The sequence below is a fragment of the Budorcas taxicolor genome, chromosome 4 (genome assembly GCF_023091745.1).
Source record: "Budorcas taxicolor isolate Tak-1 chromosome 4, Takin1.1, whole genome shotgun sequence".
NCBI lineage: Eukaryota > Metazoa > Chordata > Mammalia > Artiodactyla > Bovidae > Budorcas > Budorcas taxicolor.
The window spans coordinates 46,903,435-46,931,156 of record NC_068913.1 but is presented as its reverse complement, the minus strand read 5'-3'; the positions used below and the strand labels follow the sequence as shown (position 1 = coordinate 46,931,156).

General features: G+C 37.7%; 1 protein-coding gene across 1 annotated transcript in view; it reads left to right on the top strand.

The window, feature by feature from the left end:
- RELN (reelin) overlaps nt 1–27,722 on the top strand; it is a 536,555-nt gene that overhangs the window by 199,518 nt on the left and 309,315 nt on the right. Inside the window, exon 4 of the mRNA XM_052638374.1 lies at nt 20,191–20,261. Within this exon, the coding sequence (XP_052494334.1) occupies nt 20,191–20,261 (71 nt within the window). The remainder of the gene's footprint in view (nt 1–20,190; nt 20,262–27,722) is intronic.

Genomic DNA, 27,722 nt, shown 5'->3' with positions numbered 1-27,722 from the left:
TAAAGTAAAAATTAAAATTAAAAAATAAATAAATAAAAAATAAAGAGAAAAGTTATGACCAACTTAGATAGCTTATTTAAAAGCACAGGCATTACTTTACAAACAAAGGTCCATCTAGTCAAGGCTATGATTTTTCCAGTAGTCATATATGGATGTGAGAGTTGGATTATAACGAAAGCTGAGCACCGAGGAATTTATGCTTTTGAACTGTGGTGTTGGAGAAGACTCTTGAGAGTCCCTTGGACTGCAAGGAGATCCATCCAGTCCATCCTAAAGGAAATCAGTCCTGAATATTCAATGGAAGAACCTATGTTGATGCTGAAACTCCAATACTTTGGCTACCTGATGTGAAGAACTGACTCATTTTAAAAGACCCTGATAATGGTAAAGATTGAAGGCAGGAGAAGAAGGGGATGACAGAGGATGAGACATTTGGATGGCATCACCGACTCAAAGGACATGTGTTTGAGTAAACTCTGAGAGTTGGTGGTAGACAGGGAGGCCTGGCGTGCTGTAGTCCATGGGGTTGCAAAGAGTCAGACGTGACTGAACGAATGAACTGAACTGATGGACTTATTTATTATTACTAATTCTAATATTTTTCTTGTGGATTCATTGGATTTTTTTGTAAACAAGATCATGCCATTCACAAATAGAGATGTTTTTACTTCTTACTTTTCAATCTAGATATCTTCTATTTTGTTTTCTTGCCTGATTAGCCAGGCTAGAACCTCCGTTACAGTGTTGAATAAAGGTGGCAGGAACAGAATTCTTGTCTAGATTAAAAATAATATTCTCAGAAAATTTTGAAAGCATGAGAACATGAAAATGATGCATTTCTTTTCTTGATTTGAAAATTCTTTAACTTCCTTTTTCTGGAAGCTTTCACTATCTTCTCTTTGTCCTGTTGTTTTCAGTTTCTTGACAATGTGTAGGACGAAAGGAAGTAGATGATAGTTTAGTTCTTCATGCCGGCGGTTTCTCTCCATCTTCCTATTTTCAGCCCTGTATATTATACCTCATATGTAAATTCCAGACACTCACTGATTCAATATTTCTAGAGAATAAGACTCAGATTTATTAAATTTTCCTAAAATTCTTTCCATGTCACCCACATAAATGTTTAACTGACAAATCTGTATTCTCAAACTGCCATAGGTATTATTACCTGTAATCATCTGAATCAAGTGATATTTAACAGCTAGAGATAAATATGATCTGTGGATTTGCAATGTTCACTGTGCATTTCCACTTCATGATTAGAAGTTAATTATGGCTAATAAAAGCATTGTCTATTTCCAATCAAGTTAGAAATCATGACAAGATATTATTTCCAAGTCCCTTTTTAGTCTACCCATATAATATGAGTTTAGGGCTTCCCAGGGGACTCACTGGTAAAGAAATTTCCTGCTAAACAGGAGATGCAAGTTTGATCCCTGAGTCGGGAAGATCCCCTGTAGAAGAAAATGGCAACCAACTCCAGTATTCTTGCCTCAGAAATCTCATGGACATCAGAGCCTGGTGGGCTACAGTCCGTGGGGTCACAAAAGAATTAGGCGTGCCTTAGTGACTAAACAACAACATAATTGAGTTTGTTGTTATTGTTCCTTCACTAAGTTGTGTCTGACTGTTGGTGACCCCATGGATTGCACCACACCTGGCTTCCCTGTCCTTCACTGTCTCCCAGAGTTTGCTCAAAGTCATGTCCATTGAGTCAGTGATGTCATCCAATCATTTCATCCTCTGTTGTCCCCTTCTCCCCCGTCATCAATCTTTCCCAGCATCAGGGTCTTTTCTAAAGAGTTGGCTTTTCACATCAAGTGCCAAAGTATTGGAGATTCGGCTTCAGCATCAGTCCTTCCAGTGAATATCCAGGGTTAATTTTCTTTAGGATTGACTGATTTGATCTGCTTGCTATCTAAGGGACACTCAAGAGTCTTCAGCACCACAGTTTGAAAACATCAGTTCTTTGGCGCTCAGCCTTCTTTATGGTCCAACTCTCACATACATTCATGACTGCTAGGAAAACCATAGTTTGGAAATTATTTCATGTGGAAAATTGTCAAAGGCTTTCACAGCAGTGGGACCATATAGATATTTCAGAAAATAACTCTGATATATACTGAAAACACAATATAGAAAAGGTTCCATAATAAATAGGTTGATAAAAAATATTCAATAAAATATGCAAGGACCTTTTTAAATCAATGAAAAAAATTTAAATTCCCACTTGAATTATGGTCCAAAATTAAATTTTGGTCCATATACCAAAATAAATTCCAGATGAGTAGAAAAAATTCCCAAAAGAATATGAAAGCAAGCATCTTTTTAGCTGAGTTTAGAATGGGAAAGAGCTTCTAAGCATGAAAACCGTGGAAAAAAATTAAAAGGCAATAGATCAAAATATTTGATTATATAAAATTTTTAAACTTTTGAAAATAAAAATCATAAAAACAGTAAAAGACTAATTATAAACTGCATAAAAAGTGTTGACAACAAGTATAACGTGTAGTTAATAGCCTTAACATTTAAAGAGCTCTTTAGTAACTCAGAAAAACACTACAACCTATAGCAAAGTTGGCAATGACATGAGTAGATCATTCCCAAAGCTGAAAAATATAATCACCAAATATGCAAAATATCCTCACTAATAATCAATGGGATAAAAATTAAAAGTAGCATGACATCCATCTTTGAAATGAAAATTAATAAACTGATAATGTTTATTGCTGGGCTTCCCTGATGGCTCTAGTGGTAAAGATCCCACTTGCCGTTGCAGGAGACATAAGAGATGTGGGTTCAACCCTAGGCGGAGAAGATCCCCTGAAGGAAGGCATGGCAACCCACTCTAGTATTCTTGCCTAGAGAATCGCTATGGACAGAGGAGCCTGGTGGGCTACAGTCCAAAGGGTCACAAAGAGTTGGACATGATTGAAGCGATTTAGCACGCACACGTTTATTATCACCAGAGCTGTTGTGGCATGGGGACTCTCTGGGACACTAATGGGGTCATGTACCTTTTCTTAAATGGTATTTGGAGTTATGACTTTCGTATTTATGCCCTTAATTCCATTATCCAAGTCCTTGAAATCCCTCTTAAAATACAAAATATGCTGAAAATGTTGAACTCAGAGAAACAATAGAATGGCAGTTGCCACATGTCGTGGTGTAAGGAAAATGGGGAAATATCTGTCAAGGTGTATAAACTTCCAGTTAACCAAATGAATGAGTTCTGGGGGTCTAATGTACACATGGCAGTTATAGCTAACAACACTGTATGTATATTTGAATGCTGCCAAGAGAGTAGATCTTAAGCATTTTCACCATAAAAAAATATGAAAATTATGGACAGGATTGAGATTAGTTAATGCTATGATGGTGATCACTTTGCAATATGTAAATGTATCAAATTAACACCTTTCACACCTTACACTTATGCAGTGTTTTGTGTCAATTATATCTCAGTAAAGCTGGAGGTAAAAGCTAAAGATATGATCAAAAGTTATTTTATTATTTAAGATATTAAAAAAGAAACAAAATTCCAACAACAGTATAATAAAGAAATTATGATACAGCTATACAGTGGATTATTATTTAGCTTTTGAAAATCTTGTTTCAAAAATATTTAATGAAATAAAAACTACTTATAACACATATTTAGTATAAAGGAAGATAAGTATAAAGGAATATAGCATCACTGACTCAATGGACATGGGTTTGAGCAAACTCCAGAAGATAGGGAAGGACAGGGAAACCTGGCATGCTGCAGTCCATGGGGTCACAGAGTCAGACATGACTTAGTGACTGAATAGTAACAGTAACATAAAGGAATATGACTACTTTTAAGCAAGTGATTTTCTAAAAATCTTGATACTCATAGACTAATTTTAAAAACTAGATGGGTACATAGTTCTCTAAAATGTTAATACTGATTATCTCTCCTAGGTATGAATATGAGTAATTAAGTTTTACATTGGTACTTTCCTGTATTTTAAATTTTTCATAATATGCACAAATTGTTTTTAGAACAGAAAAATTATCAAACACTGTTACCTATGAGAGAGGCTTGCATTATAATTTGTTTCCTCCAAAATAACCATTATATATACTTTGTCAGGATTTCTTTATAAAAATGTTAGTATTATATCAATACACTAGTATTTTCTTAATTATTGTGATTAATTAACTAAGTTAGAAATCCTGTCATTCCTAATCCAGATTGGAAAAGAAGAAGTAAAACTCACTTTTTGCAGATGATAAGATACATAGAAAACCCTAAAGACGCCACCAGAAAATTGCTAGAGGTGATCCATAAATAAGCAAAGTTGCAGGATATAAAATTAATGCACAGAAATCTTTTGTATTTTTATACACTAACAATGAAAAATCAGAAAGAAATTAAGGAAACAATCCTATTCATCATTGCAACAAAAAGAATAAAATACCTAGGAATAAACCTATCTAAAGAGACAAAAGACCTGTATGTAGAAAACTATAAGATACTGCTGAAAGGAACCAAAGATGGAAAGCAAATGGAGAGATATATACCATGTTCCTGGAGTGGAAGAATGAATATTATGAAAATAATAGCAAATACTATCCAAAACAATCTACAGATTGAAGGCAATCCCTATCAAACTACCAATGACATTTTTTCACAGAATTAGAACAAAAATTTTCACAATTTGTACGGCCACACAAAAGCACTTGAATAGCCAAAGCAATCTTGAGAAAGAATGGAGCTGGAGGAATCAACTTACCTGACTTTAGACTATACTACAAAGCTACAGTCATCAAGACAGTATAATACTGGCACAAAAACAGAAATATGGACCAATAGAACAAGATAGAAAGCCCAGAGATTAAACCCACTCACCTGTGGGCACCTTATCTCTGACAAAAGAGGCAAGAATATACAATGGAGAAAAGGTAGTCTCTTCAGTAAGTGGGCTGGGAAAACTGGACAGCCATGTGTAAAAGAATGAAATTGGAACACTTCCTAACACCATACACAAAAGTAAACTCAAGATGGATTAAAGACCTAGATGTAAGACCAGAAACTATAAAACTCTTAGAGGAAAACATAGGCAGAACACTCTTTGACATAAATCACAGCAAGATCCTCTATGACCCACCTCCTAGAGTAATGGAAATAAAAACATAAATAAACAAATGGGACCTAATTAAACTTAAAAGCTTTTGCATAGCGAAGGAAACTATAAATGAGGTGAAAAGACAACATTTAGAAATAATAGCAAATGAAACAGCTGATGATGGATTAATCTCCAAAATACACAAGCAGTTCATTCAGCTCAATACCAGAAAAACAAACAGCCCAATCAAAATGTGGGCAGAAGACCTAAACAGACGTTTCTCCAAGGAAGAAGACATACAGATGGCTAATGAACATATGAAAAAATATTCAACATTGCTCATTATTAGAGAAATGGAAATTAAAACCTCAATGAGTTTATCACTTCATACCAGTCAGAATAGCCATCAGAAAAATCCACAAACAGTAAATTCTAGAAACGGTGTGGAGAAAAGGGAACCCTCTTACACTGTTGGTGGGAATGCAAATTGATACAGCCACTATGGAGAACAATATGGTGACACCTTCAACAACTAGGAAAAAACTACCTTAAGACCCAACAGTCCCACTACTGGACATACGTACACTGAGGAAACAGTAACTGAAAAAGCCACATGTGCCCCAGTGTTCATTGCAGCACTATTTACAGTAGTGAGGGCATGGCAGCAATCTATAAGTCCATTGACAGAAGAATGGATAAAGAAGTTGTGGTACATACACACAATGGGATATTACTCAGCCACAAAAAGAAACACATTTGACTCAGTTTTAATAAGGTGGATGAATCTAGAGCCTATTATACAGAGTGAAAGTCAGAAACAGAAAAAAACAAAAAACAAATATTGCATATTAAGGCATATATATATGAATATATGTTGCTCCATGGCAGCAATGGAAATGCATACATAGAAAACAGACTTGTGGACCCAGAATGGGAAAGAGAGGATGGGATGAACTGAGAGACTAGCACTGAAACATATATATTACCATATGTAAAATTAAATAGCCAGTGGAAGTTTGCTATATAATGTGTAGGGATCTTAAACCTGGTGCTCTGTGATAGCCTAGAAGGGTGGGATGAGGGTGGGAGGTGGGAGGGTATTCATGGCTGATCCATGTTGATAGATGGCAGAAACCAATATAATATTGTAAAGCAATTATCCTCCAGTTAAAAATAAATTAATTTAAAAAAAGAAATCCTGTCCTTCCTTAGAGCTGTCACCAGCTTTATTTAAGCCATGAAACATTTTAATTTATAGCTTTTTTTTAAAAAAAAATCCTAAATCGTATAGGATATGTCTTCTAAATCTTTTTCAAATTCGTGCTGTATTTTCCAAAATGACCTGTCAGAACATCATCATAATTCCTCACATTTTTTTTCAGTCTTTCACAGAGTTGATCTCTCCTAATTTTCACTACAGCCCTAAACAAGAAGTAGTATAAGTTTTTAATGACAATCCACTCTAGTATTCTTGCCTGGAAAACCTCGTGGGCAGAGGATCCTGGTAGACTATAGTACAAAAGTCATATACAATTGAGTACTCAAAGATAAACATTTGTCTGGGGTTGACATAAACTGTTGAGCTATGGTGCCAACACATATCTTCTGATTCTAGATCTACCATTTGAACCTCAGAAGTTATCCATTTCAGTCAGTTGATTTTAGAGATTAAGAAAATGAGACACAGAGAAGCTAAATGATACAGCCTCAGTTACAGAGATAAGTGCCAGAACTATGACAAGCTCCACTTCTGTGTCTCTTTCGATCAGTCTCCTTCAGAGGAGACCTAAATGCTTAGCATTAATGTTTCAATAAATATACGAACTCCTTAATTCACTGTCGAATGGCTAACATAATTTTTAGTAAGATTTTCTTAGCATTGGTTCACTATTTTACCATTTCTGTCCTTGTGTTGCCTAAGGATGCCTCTGAGGCAAGTTGACACAGGCTTACTTAGTTAAAAGGTTGTTTAAAACAGCAGAGCCACTCAAATACTTTTCTTTGATGATTTAAAAAGGTGGTATGAAAAGCATTTTTGTATTGAAGTTTAGAAGGCATTTCTGGAACACAAGTGATGTAAGAATACTCTGGAAGATGTTACATCATAAAAACATGTAGCAGTAGTAAAGCAAATACATGAGCTTATTTACTTTTATTGTTCTGTTAACTGATTTCTGGAATAAATCTTGCTTATAGTAATGTTTATCTTGACCACCTGACCTGTCTCTTGAGAAACCTATATGCAGGTCAGGAAGCAACAGTTAGAACTGGACATAGAACAACAGACTGGTTCCAAATAGGCAAGGCTGTATATTGTCACCCTGCTTATTTAACTTATATGCAGAGTATATCATGAGAAACACTGGGCTGGAAGAAGCACAGGCTGGAATTAAGATTGCCGGGAGAAATCTCAATAACCTCAGATATGCAGATGATACCACCCTTATGGCAGAAAGGGAAGAGGAACTAAAGAGCCTCTTGATGAAAGTGAAAGCGGAGAGTGAAAAAGTTGGCATAAAGCTCAACATTCAGAAAACAAAGATCATGGCATCAGGTCCCATCACTCCATGGGAAATAGATGGGGAAACAGTGGAAACAGTGTCAGACTTTATTTTTTGGGGGCTCCAAAATCACTGCAGATGGTGATTGCAGCCATGAAATTAAAAGACCCTTACTCCTTGGAAGGGAAGTTATGATCAACCTAGATAGCATATTGAAAAGCAGAGATATTACTTTGCTAACAAAGGTTCATCTAGTCAAGGCTATGGTTTTTCCAGTGGTCATGTATGGATGTGAGAGTTGGACTGTGAAGAAAGCTGAGCACCGAAGAATTGATGCTTTTGAACTGTGGTGTTGGAGAAGACTCTTGAGAGTCCCTTGGACTGCAAAGAGATCCAGCCAGTCTGTTCTAAAGGAGATCAGCCCTGGGTGTTCTTTGTAAGGAGTGATGCTGAAGCTGAAACTCCAATACTTCGGCCACCTCATGCAAAGAGCTAACTCATTGGAAAAGACTCTGATGCTGGGAGGGATTGGGGGCAGGAGGAGAAGGGGACGACAGAGGATGAGATGGCTGGATGGCATTACCAACTCGATGGACATGAGTTTGAATGAACTCTGGGAGTTGGTGATGGACAGGGAGGCCTGGCATGCTGCAATTCATGGGGTTGCAAAGAGTCAGACACAACTGAGCAACTGAACTGACCATCTATTATCACCTAACCAGCTTCCTCAGTGTTTCTTATGCAATAGCATATGGATTACTTTTTAAAGCATCTAACATTGTATGGTAAGTGGTAATGCAGACTAACCATTCATGTGTTTCACAAACATTTACTGCATGGATATAATATGTCAAGCACAAAAAAGACATAGACAAAAATTCCTGTGCCTAGGGTACATGTAGCCTATTATAGAAGACGCAATTCAAACTAATTCAAAATATACTTGCTGAGAACTGATCATATGTCACCTGAGCAGACCAAGAAATATGAGCGCCTACCCCACTCCAGTACTCTTGCCTGGAAAATCCCATGGATGGAGGAGCCTGGTAGGCTGCAGTCCATGGGGTCGCTAAGAGTCGGACATGACTGAGCGACTTCACTTTCACTTTTCACTTTCATTCATTGGAGAAGGAAATAGCAACCCACTCCAGTGCTCTTGCCTGGAGAATCCCAGGGACGGGGGAGCCTGGTGGGCTGCTGTCTGTGGGGTCGCACAGAGTCAGACAAGACTGAAGCGACTTAGCAGCAGCAGCAGCAGCAGCATAAAGCAGGCTGATATCTCAGCGCTTCAACAGATTCATAATCCTTAAGGGTTTCTGAATAATTATTTAGTACAGACAGAGAGAACATGATCTTTTTAATATGAAAAGTTGTACATCGTTTTTGTTGTTAATAATCAAGGTTGTATTACTTGTGGTTTTCTGAACCAGGATAATTGTTGATAAAACTCAAGGTCTTTTAGAATCTAGACAATAAAAAGTTCTTCATTTTTGATATGGAGTACCCCTCCATTCAGTTTTAGAAACATAGCACATGAGTTGGGAGCTTCTGAAGATGTTTGGGACCTTGGTGTAATCCTTTTTGCTAATCAGTCCAGTCAGCCTTCCCTTCCTTTAAAATTCTGTGATCAATCCTGAGAAATTTGGCAGCTGTGCTTCTTTAAATAGTTGGTGAGAGCAATCCTTTTGCACACTGACAAAACAAAACATAGTTTTATCTGCTTGGAGGTTATCTTCCCTCCCTAAATCCATTTTACTGTTGATTTACAAAGTAAACAAAGGATAAAGCTCCACCAGTGATAAATGTTTGCTTGTCTTTAGTATTATACATCCCTGACTGTCAGTGCTTTTTAACCAAAATTATGGTTCTTTATTTCAATGCAGTGTCACATAGCAGTATTATTGAAAATACTTTAAGTGAGAATCAGGGTTTCAGTTACATTTGGTTTAATGCATACAACACCATCAGTCAGTTCAGTCGCTCAGTCATGTCCGACTGTTTGCAACCCCATGAATCTCAGCACACCAGGCATCCCTGTCCATCACCAATTCCCGGAGTTCACTGCCAGATGAACATAGGCCATCTGTGTTTTGCCAGATTCCCATATATGCATGCAGTGATGGTCATGTCACCACCCACTTCTCTTCTGGGAAACTGGTGAATTTCTTTTGATGTGGATAGTAAGATGTTCCCAGATATCAGAAAGGTAAAGTTGTTGTGGAAAAGGTATCAAAAAGAGAAAAGAAGTTAGGATTTTAGGCCTGATCTCATGTCAGACTATCTCAATTCAAACTCCTAACTTGTCAATTGGACTTTCATTACTGAAATCTCTTTTCACACACTAAAAATATCAAAATTCTTTACAGAAATAAAACACAAATACATACTTTAATAAAAAATTATGTATAAAAGCAAAGAGTGTAACATCTATATGGTAAATGTCCTTTGGAAGAATTGTTTGACATGGGTTGAATCCTATGTTGGTTGTACAGAAAATGGCTTTTTTTTCTTGTAGTAAACCCAAACTTTTTTCCTTTTCTATTTTTGTCTTTCTCTTTCTTTTCTTTTCCCCTTCCTCCTTTCCTTTTCTCTTCCTATCTCCTTTTCTTTCCTTCTCTCTCTTTTTTTTTTCCCACCCAAAGACCTTCAAACTACATTTACAGTTGGAATTTACTGTTTGGAAAATTCCCATAACTGGTTCAATATGCAGAATGCTTCTGAAATTCTTTCAGTGATAAATGATAGATGAGGAATATCATTCATGGAATTTTCTTTAGTTATGCCTTGCTCACTTTTTAATGGAAGTTAAACTCCATTATAAACAATGATCTTTCTTTTCAATGATTTCCTGTTAAAATTTTCGGAAAAAACTATTTCATTCTTATATATCAGTGCTAGTACTCCATTCCAGAAATCTGACTCTAGGCCAACTATCTCTCTTCTTGAATAGACAAGGATATTTTGTTGCACTGAAAGGTCTTTAATCTATGTTTCAATTAAGCATGTTGTTAAAATTTCAAAGACAGACAAAGCCTTTGATAAAATTTTTTCCATATTCAGAGATATGTGTATTCACAGCATCTTATTGTATGCTGAGGCAATCAATTCCTTTTCAATCTGATTAACTGTCCGTAATATTAACCTTTCAGTACAGATTACAGTGACTTAGCCTTGGTCCCTGGTGGCTCAGAGATTAAAGCGTCTGCCTCCAATGCAGGAGACCCAGGTTTGATCCCTGGGTCAGGAAGATCCCCTGTAGAATGAAATGGTAACCCACTCCAGTATTCTTGCCTGGAGAATATCCCATGGACGGAGAAGCCTGGTAGGCTACAGTCCATGGGGTTGCAAAGAGTCGGACACGACTGAGCGACTTCACTCACTCACTCACTCAGTGTTAATTTATTGTTGGTTAAGGTTCTTCCCTGGTAGCTCAGACAGTAAAGCGTCTGCCTACAATGCTGGAGATCTGGGTTTGGTCCCTGGGTCGGGAAGATCTCCTGGAGAAGGAAATGGCAAGCCACTCCAGTACTCTTGCCTGGAAAATCCCATGGACCAAGGAGTCTGGTAGGCTACAGTATATGGGGTTGCAAAGAGTCGGACACAACTGAGCAACTTCACTTCTTCACCTCAAGGTCAGGCAGTCATGAATGAGTTTCCTTCTTTCCATGTTGTTTCAATTTATAAGAATAACTGTGAAAAGAAAGGCCTGGGCTGCAAGTCAAGTCACCTTAAATTACGAAGTTCCTAAGTCAGGGGCTTCCCTTGTGGCTCAGCTGGTAAAGAATCTGCCTGCAGAGACCTGGGTTCAATCCCTGGGTTTGGAAGATCCCCTGGAGAAGGGAAAGGCTGCCCACTCCAGTATTCTGGCCTGGAGAATTCCATGGACTGTATAGTCCATAGAGTCACAAAGAATCAGAAATGACTGGGTGACTTTCATTTCATTTAGGTTAAGGCTAAGAAAATAGGCTGTGTTATCCTTGGAGATGTCTAACACTATCTGGAAGGTCTAAGAAGGTTTTGTAAGGGAAAGAGATTTCTGGATAAATTTTAGAGGATGAAAAAAAGATTTTTGGCAGGAGTCTTCAGTGACAGGTGATAGGATGTGAAAAACTGGGGAAGGAGTGGCATAAAAGAAACCAGGCATTCTAGAACCTGTGAAGACTACTCTGTGGCTCAATTACAAGGTGCCATGGAAGGTGAAGCTAGACACACTAGGCAGGGACCAGATCCTAAAAAAACCTTTTAGGTCATTCTAAGGACTCTGACAGACTGCTTTAAGTGATGGAGAGCCACAGAAGGATGTCAAACAGTTTTAGAAAGAAAACTCACACAGTGTGAAAGCTGTGACTGCATGGGGATGAATCTGGAAAGAGATTCCAATCAAGAGAGTGCACATTGTCCTAGGTTTAAAAATGATTCTTTTTAAAATGATTCTTAGGTTAATCTGGGAGCAAATTGATTCGTGAAATAATGAAACAGTGCACTTGGGTAGGCGTTATAGCAACTATACTAAAACTCCTTTTCAGTCCTGTTTTGGAAACTTGATGGCAATATTCAGAATAGAAGCAAATTGTGAGCTGAAAATTGTTTTGATTCACTCATATGTTCATCTGCCATTATGACAGATGCCTTGTGGGGAATTAATTTCTTTTTAATTAACTATTTCTACTATTCCAAAAGCTTGAAATCTATTTAGGTAGAGAGACTATAAGTATCTTAAGAGTAAATGTTGTTATCTTTAAATAATAACTGTTGAGATTAACCCTGTCTTCATATAGAGAATCTGAAGCCTCAAGTAATTAAAGAAGTATGTATTCAGCTTGTCAGTGGCAGCACCCTGTGGTCACCCACTCATCTTTCTGATTCCAGGGACTGTGAGCTTCAGGTTCCTACATCACCACAACACACACTTACTGTTAAATGGCTTGGGCAGCCTACTAGACAGTTGCTCTCTGAATGCAGTTAAAATTAGAATATGGTAGTTTTTTAAAATTCATAACAGAGGCTGTTTCAAACTCTGAATATGGTATCCATAATGAACTTTCTTCATCTGATAGAATCTACGGAGTTTTTCAAATGATATATCGTTAACAATCCCTCTAATTTTAAAATTACTTATTTAACAGGGATTGTTGTTGGCAAACTTGCTGTAGAAACCTATGCATCTCCCAAGAAGATAAGTACTAATTAGAAGCTTATTCAAGAAATTTGGTCTGCTCCCCAAAACACTGAACAATGAGGATATTTTCTGAACTCTTCTGAAAAATTACTGCTAATTATCGAAAATTAAGTTGCAAGTAGTACCAACATAGTTATTAGCATCACAACTTTGATAGACTTCCTCCCAAAAGAGAGCTATAAATTGCATAATATAATTCTGAAAATAAATGCCTGTCACCATATACCATAGCTATATATTGTTATCAGTTCAGTTCAGTCACTCATTTGTGTCCAACTCTTTGCTACCCCAAGGACTGAAGCACGCCAGGCCTCCCTGTCCATCACCAACTCCCAGAGTTTACTGAAATTCACGTCCATTGAGCCAGTGATGCCATACAACCATCTCATCCTCTGTCGTCACCTTCTCCTCCCTTTTTCCCTTTTTTCCCAAGAAGCAAGTGTCTTTTAATCCCATGGCTGCAGTCAGCATCTGCAGTGATTTTGAAGCTCCCCAAAATAAAGTCTGTCACTGTTTCCATTGTTTCCCCATCTATTTGCCATGAAGTGATGGGAACAGATGCCATGAGAAACTAAGAGTTTTCTGAATGTTGAGTTTTAAGCCAACTTTTTCACTCTCCTCTTTCACTTTCATCAAGAGGTTCTCCAGTTCTTCGCTTTCTGCCATAAGGGTGGTATCATCTGCATATCTGAGGATATTGATATTTCTCCCAGAAATCTTGATTCCAGTTTGGGCTTCATCCAGCCAAGCATTTCTCATGAGGTACTCTGCATATAAGTTAAATAAGCAGGGTGACAATATACAGCCTTGACATACTCCTTTCCCTATTTGGAACCAGTCTGTTGTTCCATGTCCAATTCTGACTGTTGTGTCCTGACCTATAATCAGATTTATCAAGAGGCAGGTCAGGTGGTCTGGTATTCCCATCTCTTTCAGAATTTTCACAGTTTGTTGTGATCCAAATAGTCAGTCTTTGGCATAGTCAATAAAGCAGAAATAGATGTTTTTCTGGAACTCTCTTGATTTTTTGGTGATCCAGCAGATGTTGGCAATTTGATCTCTGATTCCTCTGCCTTTTCTAAATCCAGCTTGAACATCTGGAAGTTAACAGTTCACATACTGTTGAAGCCTGGCTTGGATAAGTTTGAGCATTACTTTACTAGCATGTGAGATGAGTGCAATTGTGCAGTAGTTGAGCATTCTTTGGCATTGCCTTTCTTTGGGATTGGAATGAACACTGACCTTTTCCAGTCCTGTGGCCACTACTGAGCTTTCCAAATTTGCTGGCATATTGAGTGCAGCACATTCACAGCATCGTCTTTTAGGATTTGAAATAACTCAACTGAAATTCCATCACCTCCACTAGCTTTGTTCACAGTGATGCTTCCTAAGGCCCACTTGATTTTGCATTCCAGGATGTCTGGCTCTAGGTGAGTGATCACACCATTGTGATTATCTGGGTTGTGAAGGTCTTTTTTGTATAGTTCTGTGTATTCTTGCCACCTCTTTGTAATATCTTCTGCTTCTGTTAGGTTCATACCATTTCTGTCCTTTATAGAGTCCATCTTTGCAAGAAATATTCCCTTGGTATCTCTAATTTTCTTGAGATCTCTAGTCTTTCCCATTCTATTGTTTTCCTCTATCTTTGCACTAATCACTGAGGAAGGCTTTCTTATCTCTCCTTACTATTCTTTGGAACTCTGGATTCAAATGGGTATATCTTTCCTTTTCTCCTTTGCCTTTCACTTCTCTTCTTTTCACAGCTATTTGTAAAGCCTCTGCAGACAACCATTCTGCCTTTTTGTATTTTTTTTCTTGGGGATGGTCTTGATCCCTATCTCCTGTACAATGTCACAAACCTCTGTCCATAGTTCTTCAGGCATGCCATTAGATCTAATCCCTTGAATCTACTTGTCACTTCCACTTTATAATTGTAAGGGATTTGATTTAGATCATACTTGAATGGTCTAGTGGTTTTCCCTACTTTCTTCAATTTAAGTCTGAATTTGGTAATAAGGAAGTTCATGATCTGAGCCACAGTCTTGTTTTTGCTGACTGTATAGAGCTTCACCATGTTTGGCTGCAAAGAATATAATCAATCTGATTTTGGTATTGTCCATTTGTATGTCTGTTTTGGTAATATCCATTTGTAGCGTCTTCTCTTGTGTTGTTGGTGTTTGCTATGACCAATGTGTTCTCTTGGCAAAACTCTATTAGCCTTTGCCCTGCTTCATTCCGTACTCCAAGGCCAAATTTGCCTGTTACCCCAGGTATTTCCTGACTTCCTACTTTTGCATTCCAGTCCCCTATAATGAAAAGGACATCTTTTTTGGGTGTTAGTTCTAGAAGGTCTTATAGAAAGACAAATATAACATGGGTTAAAAATTGAAAGACATAACCTTTAGGGTCTTTTAACTCTGAATTACTGTGATTTTAGCAATTTTGGAATATATAAATATATGTTTATATTTATATTTAGATGTATTTATGTTTATACATTTATATTTTGACTATATATGTATATATTTAAATATATTTTATATAAATATATATTTCCATAAAATATTTGAAGTAAGTACTGTGCTTCTGCAGTAAACCACCATGAATTACTTCATTAACTCTGAATGTGTTCAAAGTAGGCTTGCCCTTATTGAGGAAAATCACAGCCTGGGGCCTTTCATGTGTAAAAGTAATGGAACTTGGGTTCTTGGTGGTTACCTGGGCTTCTGCTTTTTCTTCCCCCTAAGATAAGGTGCTAAGTAGTAGACCCTTAAAGTCACCTAACCAGGCACCTATTGTAGGATGCGTATTTTAAAAATGTGATCTGAGGGATTTAAAGATTTGTATAGGAAGTGATGTACATGATGATTATTTGTCAATGCATATGTTTGTGTCCTTGTATCCTAGGACTTGGACAGTGGTGTAAATAAGCTTGGCATCCGGCATGTTTCTATTTGGTAGGAAATAAGAGAGATGCAAGGAATCTGGGGGCTGATGGAGGAAATGGGGCAGAGCTCAAAGGGAACTGTAGTGAGCTGAATAGAAGCCAAAGGACTCAACCCTATGAGAGAAGTGATCAAGAGAAATTGACTGAAAAGTTGGAATAGAGAGCACAGTCTCTAGGAGGCATGGATTTAAAGATTAGGCCCAGAAAGCAGGGTCTCCTCCAGAAAAAAAAAAAAGATGGAAAACTACCATCAAATCTTTGAATCAGATCAATGACAATTTAATGTGATAGTTATAAAGTGAGATACATTATTTTCTTGCGCTCAAAAATCACTGCAGATGGTGACTGCAACCATGAAATTAAAAAATCCTTGCTCCTTGGAAGAAAAGCTAATGATAAACCTAGTCAGTCAGTTCAGTTCCTCAGTCATGTCCGATTCTTTGAGACCCTATGGACCACAGCACATCAGGCTTCCCTGTCCATCACCAACTCCTGGAGCTTGCTCAAACTCATGTCCATCAAGTCAGTGATGCCATCCAACAACCTTATCCTCTGTCATCCCCTTCTCCTCCTGCCTTCAATCTTTCCCAGCATCAGGGTCTTTTCCAGTGAGTCAGTTCTTGGCATCAGGTGGCCAAAGTATTGGAACTTCAGTTTCAGCATCAGTCCTTCCAGTGAATATTCAGGATTCATTTCCTTTAGGATGAACCAGTTTGATCTCCTTGCAGTCCAAGGGACTCTCAAGAGTCTTCTCCAACACCACAGTTCAAAAGCATCGATTCTTCAGTGCTCAGCTTTCTGTATGGTCCAACTCTCACATCCATCCATGACTACTGGAAAAACCATAGCTTTGACTAGATGGACTTTTGTTGAAAAAAAGTAATGTCTCTGCATTTTAATATGCTGTCTAGGTTTGTCATAGCTTTTCTTCCAAGGAGTAAGCATCTTTTAACTTCATGGCTGCAGTCACCATCTACAGTGTTTTAAAAGCAAAGATATTACTTTGCCGACCAGGTCTGGATAGTCACAGCTATGATTGTTCCAATAGTCATGTATGGATATGAGAGCTGGACCATAAAGAAAGCTGAGTGCCGAAGAATTGATGCTTTTGAACTGTGGTGTTGGAGAAGACTCTTGAAAGTCCCTTGGACAGCAAGGAGATCAAACCAGTCCATCCTAAAGGAAATCGGTCCTGAATATTCATTGAAAGGACTGATACTAAAGCTGAAGTTACAATATTTTGGTTACATGATACAAAGAACTTACTCACTGGAAAAGACCCTGATGCTGGGAAAGATTGAAGGCAGGAGAAGGGGACAACAGAGGATGAGATGCTTGGATAGCATCACCGACTTGATGGACATGAGTTTGAGCAAGTTCCGGGAGTTGGTGAAGGACAGGGAAGCCTGGTGTGCTGCATCCACAGGGTCACAAAGAATTGGACAAAACTGAATGACTGAACAACATAAAATAAGATCTTGACATTCAGACTGCCCAAGTTTGACTACTGACCTAGTACCAGTTACAAGACATTAAGCAGCTGAAACAATAGTTCTGTGTCCAAGGAAAATGAGGGTAATAGTACCTACCTATTAGCGTTGTTGTTGATATTAATTGACTTAATTCACATACAGCCCTTACAACAGATACAGAGCCCTTACATATATATATGCATGATATATGTATATGTATGCCTTATACTTACCTATATCAGTCACATTATTATTGTTACTACTTTTATTTCTCCCAAGCAGAGGACTTCTGATAATGACATTGAGCACATAGTGTGCTCATCAATCCAGTTTGAAACTGCTGAACCCTTTCTTCAAACAGAATTAAATACTTAGAACATATGTTAGAACCAGATGCTCTAGATGAATTAATGGTGCCTGAAGCATTTCCTGCTGCCCATCCCTTGGGCTCCCTTGGAGACCCCTGGGCACACTATAGAGCACATTTTGAAAACTACTGTTGCAGTGAGAAGAATCCAAGGCTTGGAATCAAGACCTGAAATCAGGTTCTATCTGCCATTATCAGGCTATGTGACCTTCAGCAGGTGCGCCCTGGGCGTCTGTTTCTTGTAAAGAGTCAGACTAGTTCAATGGTTTTCAAACTTTTCTACTTCAAATCCCCAAGTATTCCAGGGAAGAATACCAGGAACTTTTGGAGACTGGGCCCTAGGGAGCATGCTAGCTGAAGAGAAGGAACCCAACAACTTCAAAAGCTGGAGCTCCCCTGTTCATATATAGGCGTTCTGTAATATTTGTTTGAAAAATGAGTACCACTGCTAAAGAAATTTTGACTAGATGATAAAAATTTATTCAGTTTTAATTGTTCTATAGTTCTTAGAAATTCATTCATTGAACCCCAATAGCAAAAGTAAGAGCATGAATGAAATTCTAAATCTGAGGAAACTGAGAAGTGGAGGAAGTGGCCTGGACTATTTACAGGGCTCTCTGCAGTGACCAGTGTATATACCAGTACCTCTGATTTCCAGCGAAAAGGCAGAACCTCTGTGACATGAATTTTATTTGAATACTTTGGCTCCTTCATGTTCAGAGCCATAACACTGGCACAATGATAACTAAGTTTGTGGACCAATGAGAAATATTACCATAAGAATATTATATACTTATAATCCAAAGACAACTAAAATGAATGATTATTTAAATACTGTACATTGCAGGACTTTTCTTGGTGGTTAGTGATTTCAGAAAATATATCCCTTCCGTAGTCAATGTCAAATTAAAAATCTACATTTATAATTGCTGTTTTGCTGCAATTGCTGTCGGAAGTATATGTGAACTTGGAAGCTCTTGACTTGATTGAGATTTGTTTAGGTAAATTAAGTTTCCATGTTCTCTCTGGAAATAAAGCTTGTAATTAATTTGTGGGTCTGTGGGTCTTGTTTATGGCTTGGATTGGTCCTTAATTTAGTCCGTCTCACTTTCAGCTTGCTAAAAGCAACGAAAACCATTTAAATACATGTGACTATATAGGGATAGTGGTAGTATCTGTTTATCTGTGGTTTCAATAATGATTAATATGCAGTAGCAAGGGCTGATTACCCTTGTAAACATCATATAGAATGGGAGTTGAAGGCTGCCCAGTGATTTTTCTCTCCAGTAATATCTCTCTCCCACTATTCAAAACTCCCGCTACTGTGTCATTGTTTGTGTGTGTTAAAGTATAGTATTTTCAGTGTCACAGCTGAAATATGTTAGTTGGAGCAGTATCACCCATTAACACTTCAGCATGGCTTAGTTTATCAGATTACTTCCAGAGACTCGGGTCCTGGGGGACTGACACTAGCAATAGTAACAGTCCAATGCGTTATAGAAATCAGTAAGGTCTGCAGCATGGAGGAGGAACATGCATCCACCTGGAGACCAGAATGGGGATGTTGGGAACCATGAGTCCTAATGGGCTGGACAAAGGGCAAGATGTCCATTGAGGAATGCACATATGGAGGGGAGATGCAGAGGCCAAACACTGCCTTTTGTGACCTAGTCCAGTGCCTTGAATGTAATCCATCTTCAGTAAATGAGGGCTGGATCAAATTGTTTTTGTCCTAGCCTGGTTTTGGCTAGAACTAAAGTTGAGATTTGGTGTTAATACATTTTAGTTATTAAAAAGATTTTGTATAGATTATTTTCTGAAATCAACTTTCTTATGAAGAGGCATAATTTCCTGTTTTAAATTTGTTTAGATAATACATTGTGTACCAAAAGAAAAAATCTTGTTTAAGAAAAAACACTTCAAATATAAAGCATAAATAATTATTCCTCTAATAAGACAGTTCCTATTATAGCTATTGAATAACAAATCTGCTACAAGGATGTTATTTTTTTCATGAATCCATGTGCACAGCTCTGATTAGAGGAAGTAAAAGATGCACATCTTCTTCAAATGGTAAATTAGACCCAGTGGGGGAAAAGGTGTATTTTATTATGACAGACTTTATATTATGAAAGCTCAGAATAGGCCTGTTTAAAAACAAAACAAAACAAAACCTTAAAAATGTATTTCTTGGTCTCAAATCTCTGTGTTATGGTAACCATTGATATCAGAAAAAAGTACATTACGGGCATCTTCCTCCAGTGCTAATATCATTATTGTACTACAAAACATTTAATATCAAGGTCTCCTGAAGAATGATTTTAATAAACATCCTTTCTGTGCTTTTTTTCCTACCCAAGATTTGCTCACACCTGCAATTTTCAGAATAAACTCACAAATGTTAGAGTATCTTTACAAAGTAAAACCAACCAGAAGAGAATTCTCAACACAGGTGCCTTGGTTTAAGCTTTGGCTCTATTATTCATTTTCATCTCTGTTTAGATGCACTCATTTTTAAAAAGATCATGTCCATGTAACATTTTAAAATAAGGTTTTAAAAAGTTTAAAAATACATTGTTATCACCAAACTTATTACAAGATTTGTGTTAACCATTTCCTATTCATTTCCAGGGCTACAGCAACACACAGGGGCCAGATTATCTTCAAAGATGCTTTAGCCCAGCAGTTGTGTGAACAAGGAGGTAAGAATCATCTTTGACTACTTCATGTTGGTTGCGTCAAAATTATTCATGGTACTGAGTAAGCATTTCATGACTATTACTTGATCATATGCTCTGAAAATGGAGTTATTGACCCCTTAATATATCTAATAATTATCTTGTTGCTACTTACTAATAAAGATCTGTAGACTTCTGAAGATACTAACTGTGAGCACAATAAACCAACAGGAAATTTATCTTCTTCTCATAGTTTTTTTTTTTCTTAATGAATTATATTTAGTTGTCTTGGAAATATGAATCTTAGTAATTTTAGAATTTTACAGAAACATACCTGCTTAATTTACTACTTAAATTTCTTAGTAACTTTGTCAAAAATGTTTATTGCTTTTAATATTTGGCTATGTTATATATGAGCATTGTATAGCATCCATATACTTGTTTCAACCATGTGCACTATTAATTTCAGATGCAGCATCATTTTAGGTACATTAGGTATATGTTCAGTAGTCACATTAAGCTTTGTGACTGCCTCATACACATCCAGACTCTCACAAAAGTCTTATACCAAAGACTTATAGATGCACATATGTAAATGTATGCATGTGCACGCAATGGAAAGGTAAATACCAAGGTCTAGGCCCCCACACAAGTTTATTCCCACTACCTCTTGAGCTTCTACCCAACTTTGCTTGTGTCTTCATTGTTGTATTTACTACTTAACATAGAATTTTCTTCTGAAAAGTGATGGATATCATCCTTGAGAGACTGAGCTTCTCAAGTATAGGAACCATGCCTTAGTGCTCTTTGCTGCCCTAGAAACTGGCACAGTGCTTAGCATATGAGCCTTTCCAAAAATGTTGATAGGTTGAATACAAGTTTTTCCTCGGCCATACATATGTTCCTTGATTTAACCATCCTGACAATTAATATATTTGAAGCCAGTCTTTGTATATATCATCCCAGTTTCACCATCATCATAGACATATTGTCAATTTTTGTTTACAGAGTGATATTTGGGGAAACTTGTTAACTTAATTGCAATAGTGAATTTGAAGGAAATTTCTACTAATTATCTCTCTGCTGAAGAGACGCTAATGGGTTTAAGAGAGAAATGAGGAAAATTATGTGGGTTTTTGAAAGGCTTAAGATAGTGCTATTTATTATTTGTAGCAATATATATATCACCAATATAGCTTTATCTAAGTAATGTGATGCTTGATAACTATTACTATAAAACTTCTGATTGTTTATATAATAACTCAAATTAGAAAACCCCACTCTAATTCTAGCTGCAGATATAGTATCAGTGTTCTTAGTTTGTTTGAACAGATTTGTATTCTGTGACTTTTAAGAATGGAAAAGTGTGATAGCCTTTGTAGTAGGCTGAAGAAATCTATCAAACTGTAAATCTTTTTTCAGACTATAAAAGTGTTCACTTTACTAAAAATATAGAACACCATATATATTCTATGTATCTTCTCCTGACTATGCAGTTTTCTGTCCAGAAAATTGCATAGAGTCAGGAGAAGATATGTCTAATTTTATTAACATTTATCATTGCCTAAAAACTGATTTATTTTAAGCCTTGGATTTTTGAGCCTCTTCTGTTGTACATAAATTGTTGGGATTGGATTCATTTGAAATGAAAAGAAAAAAAAAAAGAAACAAGAAAAATCAATGGGAAAAAATTCTCAACCAGTGAGGAAGAAAGTGCCTTACATAGTAGTGTTATGCCTGACCATAATTTACATGATGGTAGATGGGTATAGTATTTAAAAATGCCTTTCAGCCCAGCACCAGAGGAAAACATTGAGCTTTTCAACAGCACCTAATCAACTGAAATCATATCAATCCATCCAAGATAAGGTGGAAAGAATACTAACAAGAATGATGGCTTCCTGCTGTCAGGAATAATAAGGGAAATAATTGGTGCTATAAAGCATATATTTATTTTGGCCCTACCTACTTCTGATTAAAACATTAATTATATCCTCAAATAAAATAACATAAATTTAACATGTAATAATTTCCCATTCATTGGTGGGAAATAGCCAAATGTTAAAGAGGGTAAAATGACAGTCTGTCTATACCACAGGGCAGTATCTTTCAATCCCAACATACTTGGTAGTTTTTTTAATTTCAATTAAATTAAGGAATTTAAACAAAGCAAATTTTGCTTTGTGGAGCTTGAGTATAGATATTATTACAAGATGATTACTGGATAAGCATGTTAACTATTTTTTATTGAAGTAGAGTTGATTTACCACTGATTTACTATGTTGTGTTAATTTCTGCTATAGAGCAAAGTGATTCAGTTACACATATATATATGGTTTTTCTTATATTCTTTTCCACTATGGTTTGTCCCAGGATATTGAATATATTTTCCTGTGCTGTACAGAAGGACTGTATTGTTTAGCCATCCTATATATAATAGTTTGCACCTGGTGACTCAGGCAGTAAAGAATCTGCCTGCAATGTGGAAGACTCAGGTTCAATCCCTGGGCTGGGAAGATCCTCTGGAGAAGGGCATGGCAGGCCATCTTGTCTGGAATTCTTGCCTGGAGAATTCCATGGACAGAGGAGCCTGGTGGTCTGTAGTCCATGAAGTCTCAAAGAGTTGCACACGACTGAGCGACTAACACTTTCACTTTCACAAGCATGTGTTTTTATAAAGTGAAAGACTCAGAAAACATACTGACAGTGTATTAGAAGATTCCCCCTCTCTCCTGCTTCCCATTAGATCAGGGCCTAGCCCCTCCTTGGGGAATTGTGTACTAGCCTCCTCCCTACTTTCCCTGCTCCCACTTTTTCTGTTCTCTGTACAGAGCTGCTAATATGGAAATAGGATTCTATCATTACTCTGCTTCAAACCCTTCAATATCTCAATTGGAGGCAATAATTTATCATCAGAGGAAAATCCCTGCTGCTGTATAAGAAAAATTCTGACAACCTGGCCTCAGTTTTCCTCCTCTGCTTCATTTGTTGTTATCCTTTCATTTCTCTTTATTTTTTTTTATTTAAAATTTGTCAGTATTTTATTTAATTTATTTTTTTAATTTTTATTTTTACTTTATTTTACTTTACAATACTGTATTGGTTTTTCCATACATTGACATGAATCCACCACCGGTGTACATGAGTTCCCAAACATGAACCCCCCTCCCACCTCCCACCCCATATCATCTCTCTGGATCATCCCCGTGCACGAGCCCCAAGTATCCTGTATCCTGGATGAGAGAATGGCATTGAAACATGTATAATATCATTTCTCTTTAAAATTCCTGAAATGCCTGTCTCTCAATCACTCATGTTATTGACACTCTATACTCTTTGTTTTCTTTGTCTGAACAACCCTTTTCCATCTTCTTATCTTTGTCTAGCTCAGGGTTTCAGATCCTGCTTAGGTATTACCTTCTCCTGGAAAAAAAAATTTTTTTTTAATTCCTTTTATGCTCCTCCTCGAGCTGGTCTTGCAACTCTTATGCATGGTGACATAACTCTCAAAGCCCAGGAATAATACAAATGGAAAACCTGCCAGCATTACTGTGTGCCATAATGCACACCAGGCACACCACAAACATGGACTTGTTTATTACCACAACCCCGTAAAGAAGAAACTGTTATTATCTGCACTTGAACGATGAGGAAAACAAAGGTACAGTGAGAATAACTTGGTTAAGATCTCACAGTTAGAAACTGATCGAGCTGACATTAGAGTCCAGGCAGTTTGGCCAATAGTTCATGATATTAGCCCTCACGTTACATTGCCTTTCAAAGAAGTCTCTTACTTAAGCATGCATTCATTCATTTGATAAGTGATATTTAATACTGTAATAAGAACATTAACACACATGCCTTGTCTGTTGTTAGCTATAAGCTCGTTGAGGGTAGGAACTGGGCTCTTTATTACTGAATCTCTAAAAAGTGAAAGTGAAAGTTGTTCAGTCGTGTCCGACTCTGCGACCCCATGGACTGTACAGTCCATGGAATTCTCCAGGACAGAATACTGGAGTGGGTAGCCTTTCCCTTCTCCAGGGGATCTTCCCAGGAACCATGTCTCCTGCATTGCAGGTGGATTCTTTTCCAGCTGAGCCACAAAGGAAGCCTACTGAATCTCTAAAGCCTTCCACAATGTCCATTAGATAGTGTGCACCCAATAAATGTTATTGAATGAATGAATAGTTGAAGTAATATGAAATTGGACTTCAACGTATTAGCTCTGAGAAGCTGCTTTCCTTCCGACAGGGCTCTCCAGCAGCCTGCTGAGTAGAGAGGCAGCTGGAGAGCCACCAGCATATGGATGCTGAGGAGGTAATGTACTCATCCCAAGAGTTCCCCAGAGAAGGGAGGAAGAGGCTAGTGTGGAATGTTAGGGATTGCAGGAGCAGGAGAAAGAAAGAATTCTGGAGAAGGAACAAGCTTCAGAAGTGGAGGTACTAGGGAAAACATTTCAACATGGGAGAGACATTCAAAAGGGACAGAGGCTTCCAAAAGAATGGCGAGGAGAACAAGAAAGAAGCTTTAGAAATTTTTAATCAACAGGTCATTGGCAATTTAATGTGAGGATGGTTTTGAGAGTGGCCAGACCACATGAGGCAGCCTGGTTGCTTGGAAAGCTCTTGCCTAAGCTTTGTTTTTTTTTTTTTTTTTTTTTTTTTTTAATTTTTTATTTTTTTTTTTAATTTTAAAATCTTTAATTCTTACATGTGTTCCCAAACATGAACCCCCCTCCCACTTCCCTCCCCATAACATCTCTGTGGGTCATCCCCATGCACCAGCCCCAAGCATGCTGTATCCTGCGTCAGACATAGACTAGCGATTCAATTCTTACATGATAGTATACATGATAGAATGCCATTCTCCCATATCATCCCACCCTCTCCCTCTCCCTCTGAGTCCAAAAGTCCGTTATAGACAGCTGCGTCTTTTTCCTGTCTTGCATACAGGGTCGTCATTGCCATCTTTCTAAATTCCGTATATATGTGTTAGTATACTGTATTGGTGTTTTTCTTTCTGGCTTACTTCACTCTGTATAATCGGCTCCAGTTTCGTCCATCTCATCAGAACTGATTCAAATGAATTCTTTTTAACGGCTGAGTAATACTCCATTGTGTATATGTACCACAGCTTTCTTATCCATTCATCTGCTGATGGACATCTAGGTTGTTTCCATGTCCTGGCTATTATAAACAGTGCTGCGATGAACATTGGGGTACATGTGTCTCTTTCAATTCTGGTTTCCTCGGTGTGTATGCCCAGCAGTGGGATTGCTAAGCTTTGTAGTCTGACAGTCAAGGGAGGACAAACTGTTGCGAGTTGAGAAGTAAATGTGAAACATTTTTAAATTTGAGGCTTTGACAAGGGAAACTATTGATTGTTCTTGCTCCCTAATGCTGCAGCAGGGGCCCCGATAAAGACTTGCCTGAAATAAATAAATAAAAATAAAGTTGAGGCTTTGAAAAAATCTAGTATTAAAGGAAAGGAGAGAAAGGCCACTGAAGTGGAAAGCAGGTTCAAGGGAAAGATGGATTCTCTCTTTGTCTCTGTCTCTACTTCTCTCTCTGTCTCTCTCTCTCTTCCAGACAGTATTTATAGACTTTTACTGCCTTGTAAGACTTTCACTGCCTTGTAGAGAGAGACCATCAGGAGCACACCTAGAGTTGAACAATTTGATTTAGTACTCATTCCAGAATAGGAGAAGGCAGATATGCAGATGACACCACCCAAATGGCAGATAGCAAAGAGGAATTAAAGAGCCTCTTCATGAAGGTGAAAGAGGAGAGTGAAAAAGCTGTCTTAAAACTCAACATTCAGAAAACTAAGATCATGGCATCCAGTCCCATCACTTCATGGGAAATAGTTGGGGGAAAAATGGAAGCACTGACAGACTTTATTTTCTTGGTCTCCAAAATCACTGCGGACAGTGACTGCAGCCATGAAATTAAAAGATGCTTGCTCCTTAGGGAAAAAACTATGAAAAACTAGACAGCATATTAAAAAGCAGAGATATTACTTCACCGACAAAAGTCTGAATAGTCAAAGCTATGGTTTTTTTCCCAGTAGTCATGTATGGATGTGAGAGTTGGACCATAAAGAAAGCTGAGCACTGAAGAATTGATACTTTCAAACTGTGATGTTGGAGAAGACTCTTGAGAGTCCCTTGGACTGCAAGGAGATCCAACCAGTCCATCCTAAAGGAAATCAGTCCTGAATGTTCATTGGAAGGACTGATGTTGAATCTGAAGCTTCAGTACTTTGGCCGCCTGATGTGAAGAGCTGACTCACTGGAAAAGACCCTGATGCTGAGAAATACTGAAGGCAGGAGGAGAAGGGGACAACAGAGGATGAGATGGTTGGATGGCATCACTGACTCAATAGGCATGAGTTTGAGCAAGCTCCAAGAGATAGTGAAGGAGAGGGAAGCCTAGCGTGCTGCAGTTCATGGGGTTGCAGAGTCAGACACTCAGACATGAATGAGCAATGAAACAACAGCAACAGCATGATTGGAAAATTATGAAAACAATCATTATGATTATTTGGGCCTATATTTTATGATTTTGGTTGAAGTTCAAAGAGAAGGAGCTTTGCTCTGAATTGGATATTATCGGCAAGTAGGTGTATTCTATGGATGAGGATCTCAATAAATCTTTTCCAAAGGGAAAGCAGAGCTGAGTCAGGCTAAGACTGTAATTGATAAAGAAGCAGCAGTCACTTCTACTAGCCAGGAAAGAGGGACACATGGTGTATTGTGAGTTGGACAGTGTTCTGGTTGTGCTCACATTCAGGTGTGGTTACAGAGTGGCCCGGTGGGTCTTGACCCACCATGATTACAGTGGCTTTGTCTGAAGCTGATGTTCTGTGAGATTGTTTGTTTGCCAGAAGAGCACCACGGCCCAACTGTGAGTGCCAGGCCAGCTTCTGGATGTCAAGGGCTGCTTTTCCTTTCTTGAGACCTGGGGGAGAATGATGCTAATAGATGGGCATTGTCTTTTGGGTTTAGGCTTTATGAGTATTTTTGAATCAGAAAAGTAGGTCTAGATCCAGGTTTTGTGTTACCAAACTCTCTAGAATCTCTGGCACAAAACACAAGCTCAGTAAATGAAAAGGGAAGGCATCTAGCTGGAACAAAATTGTATCCGGGGTCAGCCAATAGGTAATAAAAAGACTAACTAGATAAGTGTGGTGAGATTACAGATGTTTATTTTTTTTCCTTCGAAGTTATCTGCATTTTCTATTTTTTATAGTGAGTTTCAGTATTATTCAGGTTGTACTATTAAAGTTTATCGCTAAAGTAACAAATATAAAGTTATACTTATGAAGGAGGGGGACCACTGCTGAGGCAGGTGGAAAAAATCACTTCTAGGAACTGAAGGAAAATTCTGAATTACAACTCCCATGTCTGTTCCTCTGTGAAGTCTTTCCTGGCTCCCATAATGTGATTGGTCCATGTTGTCATGATTATTTGTTTAAATACTCAAG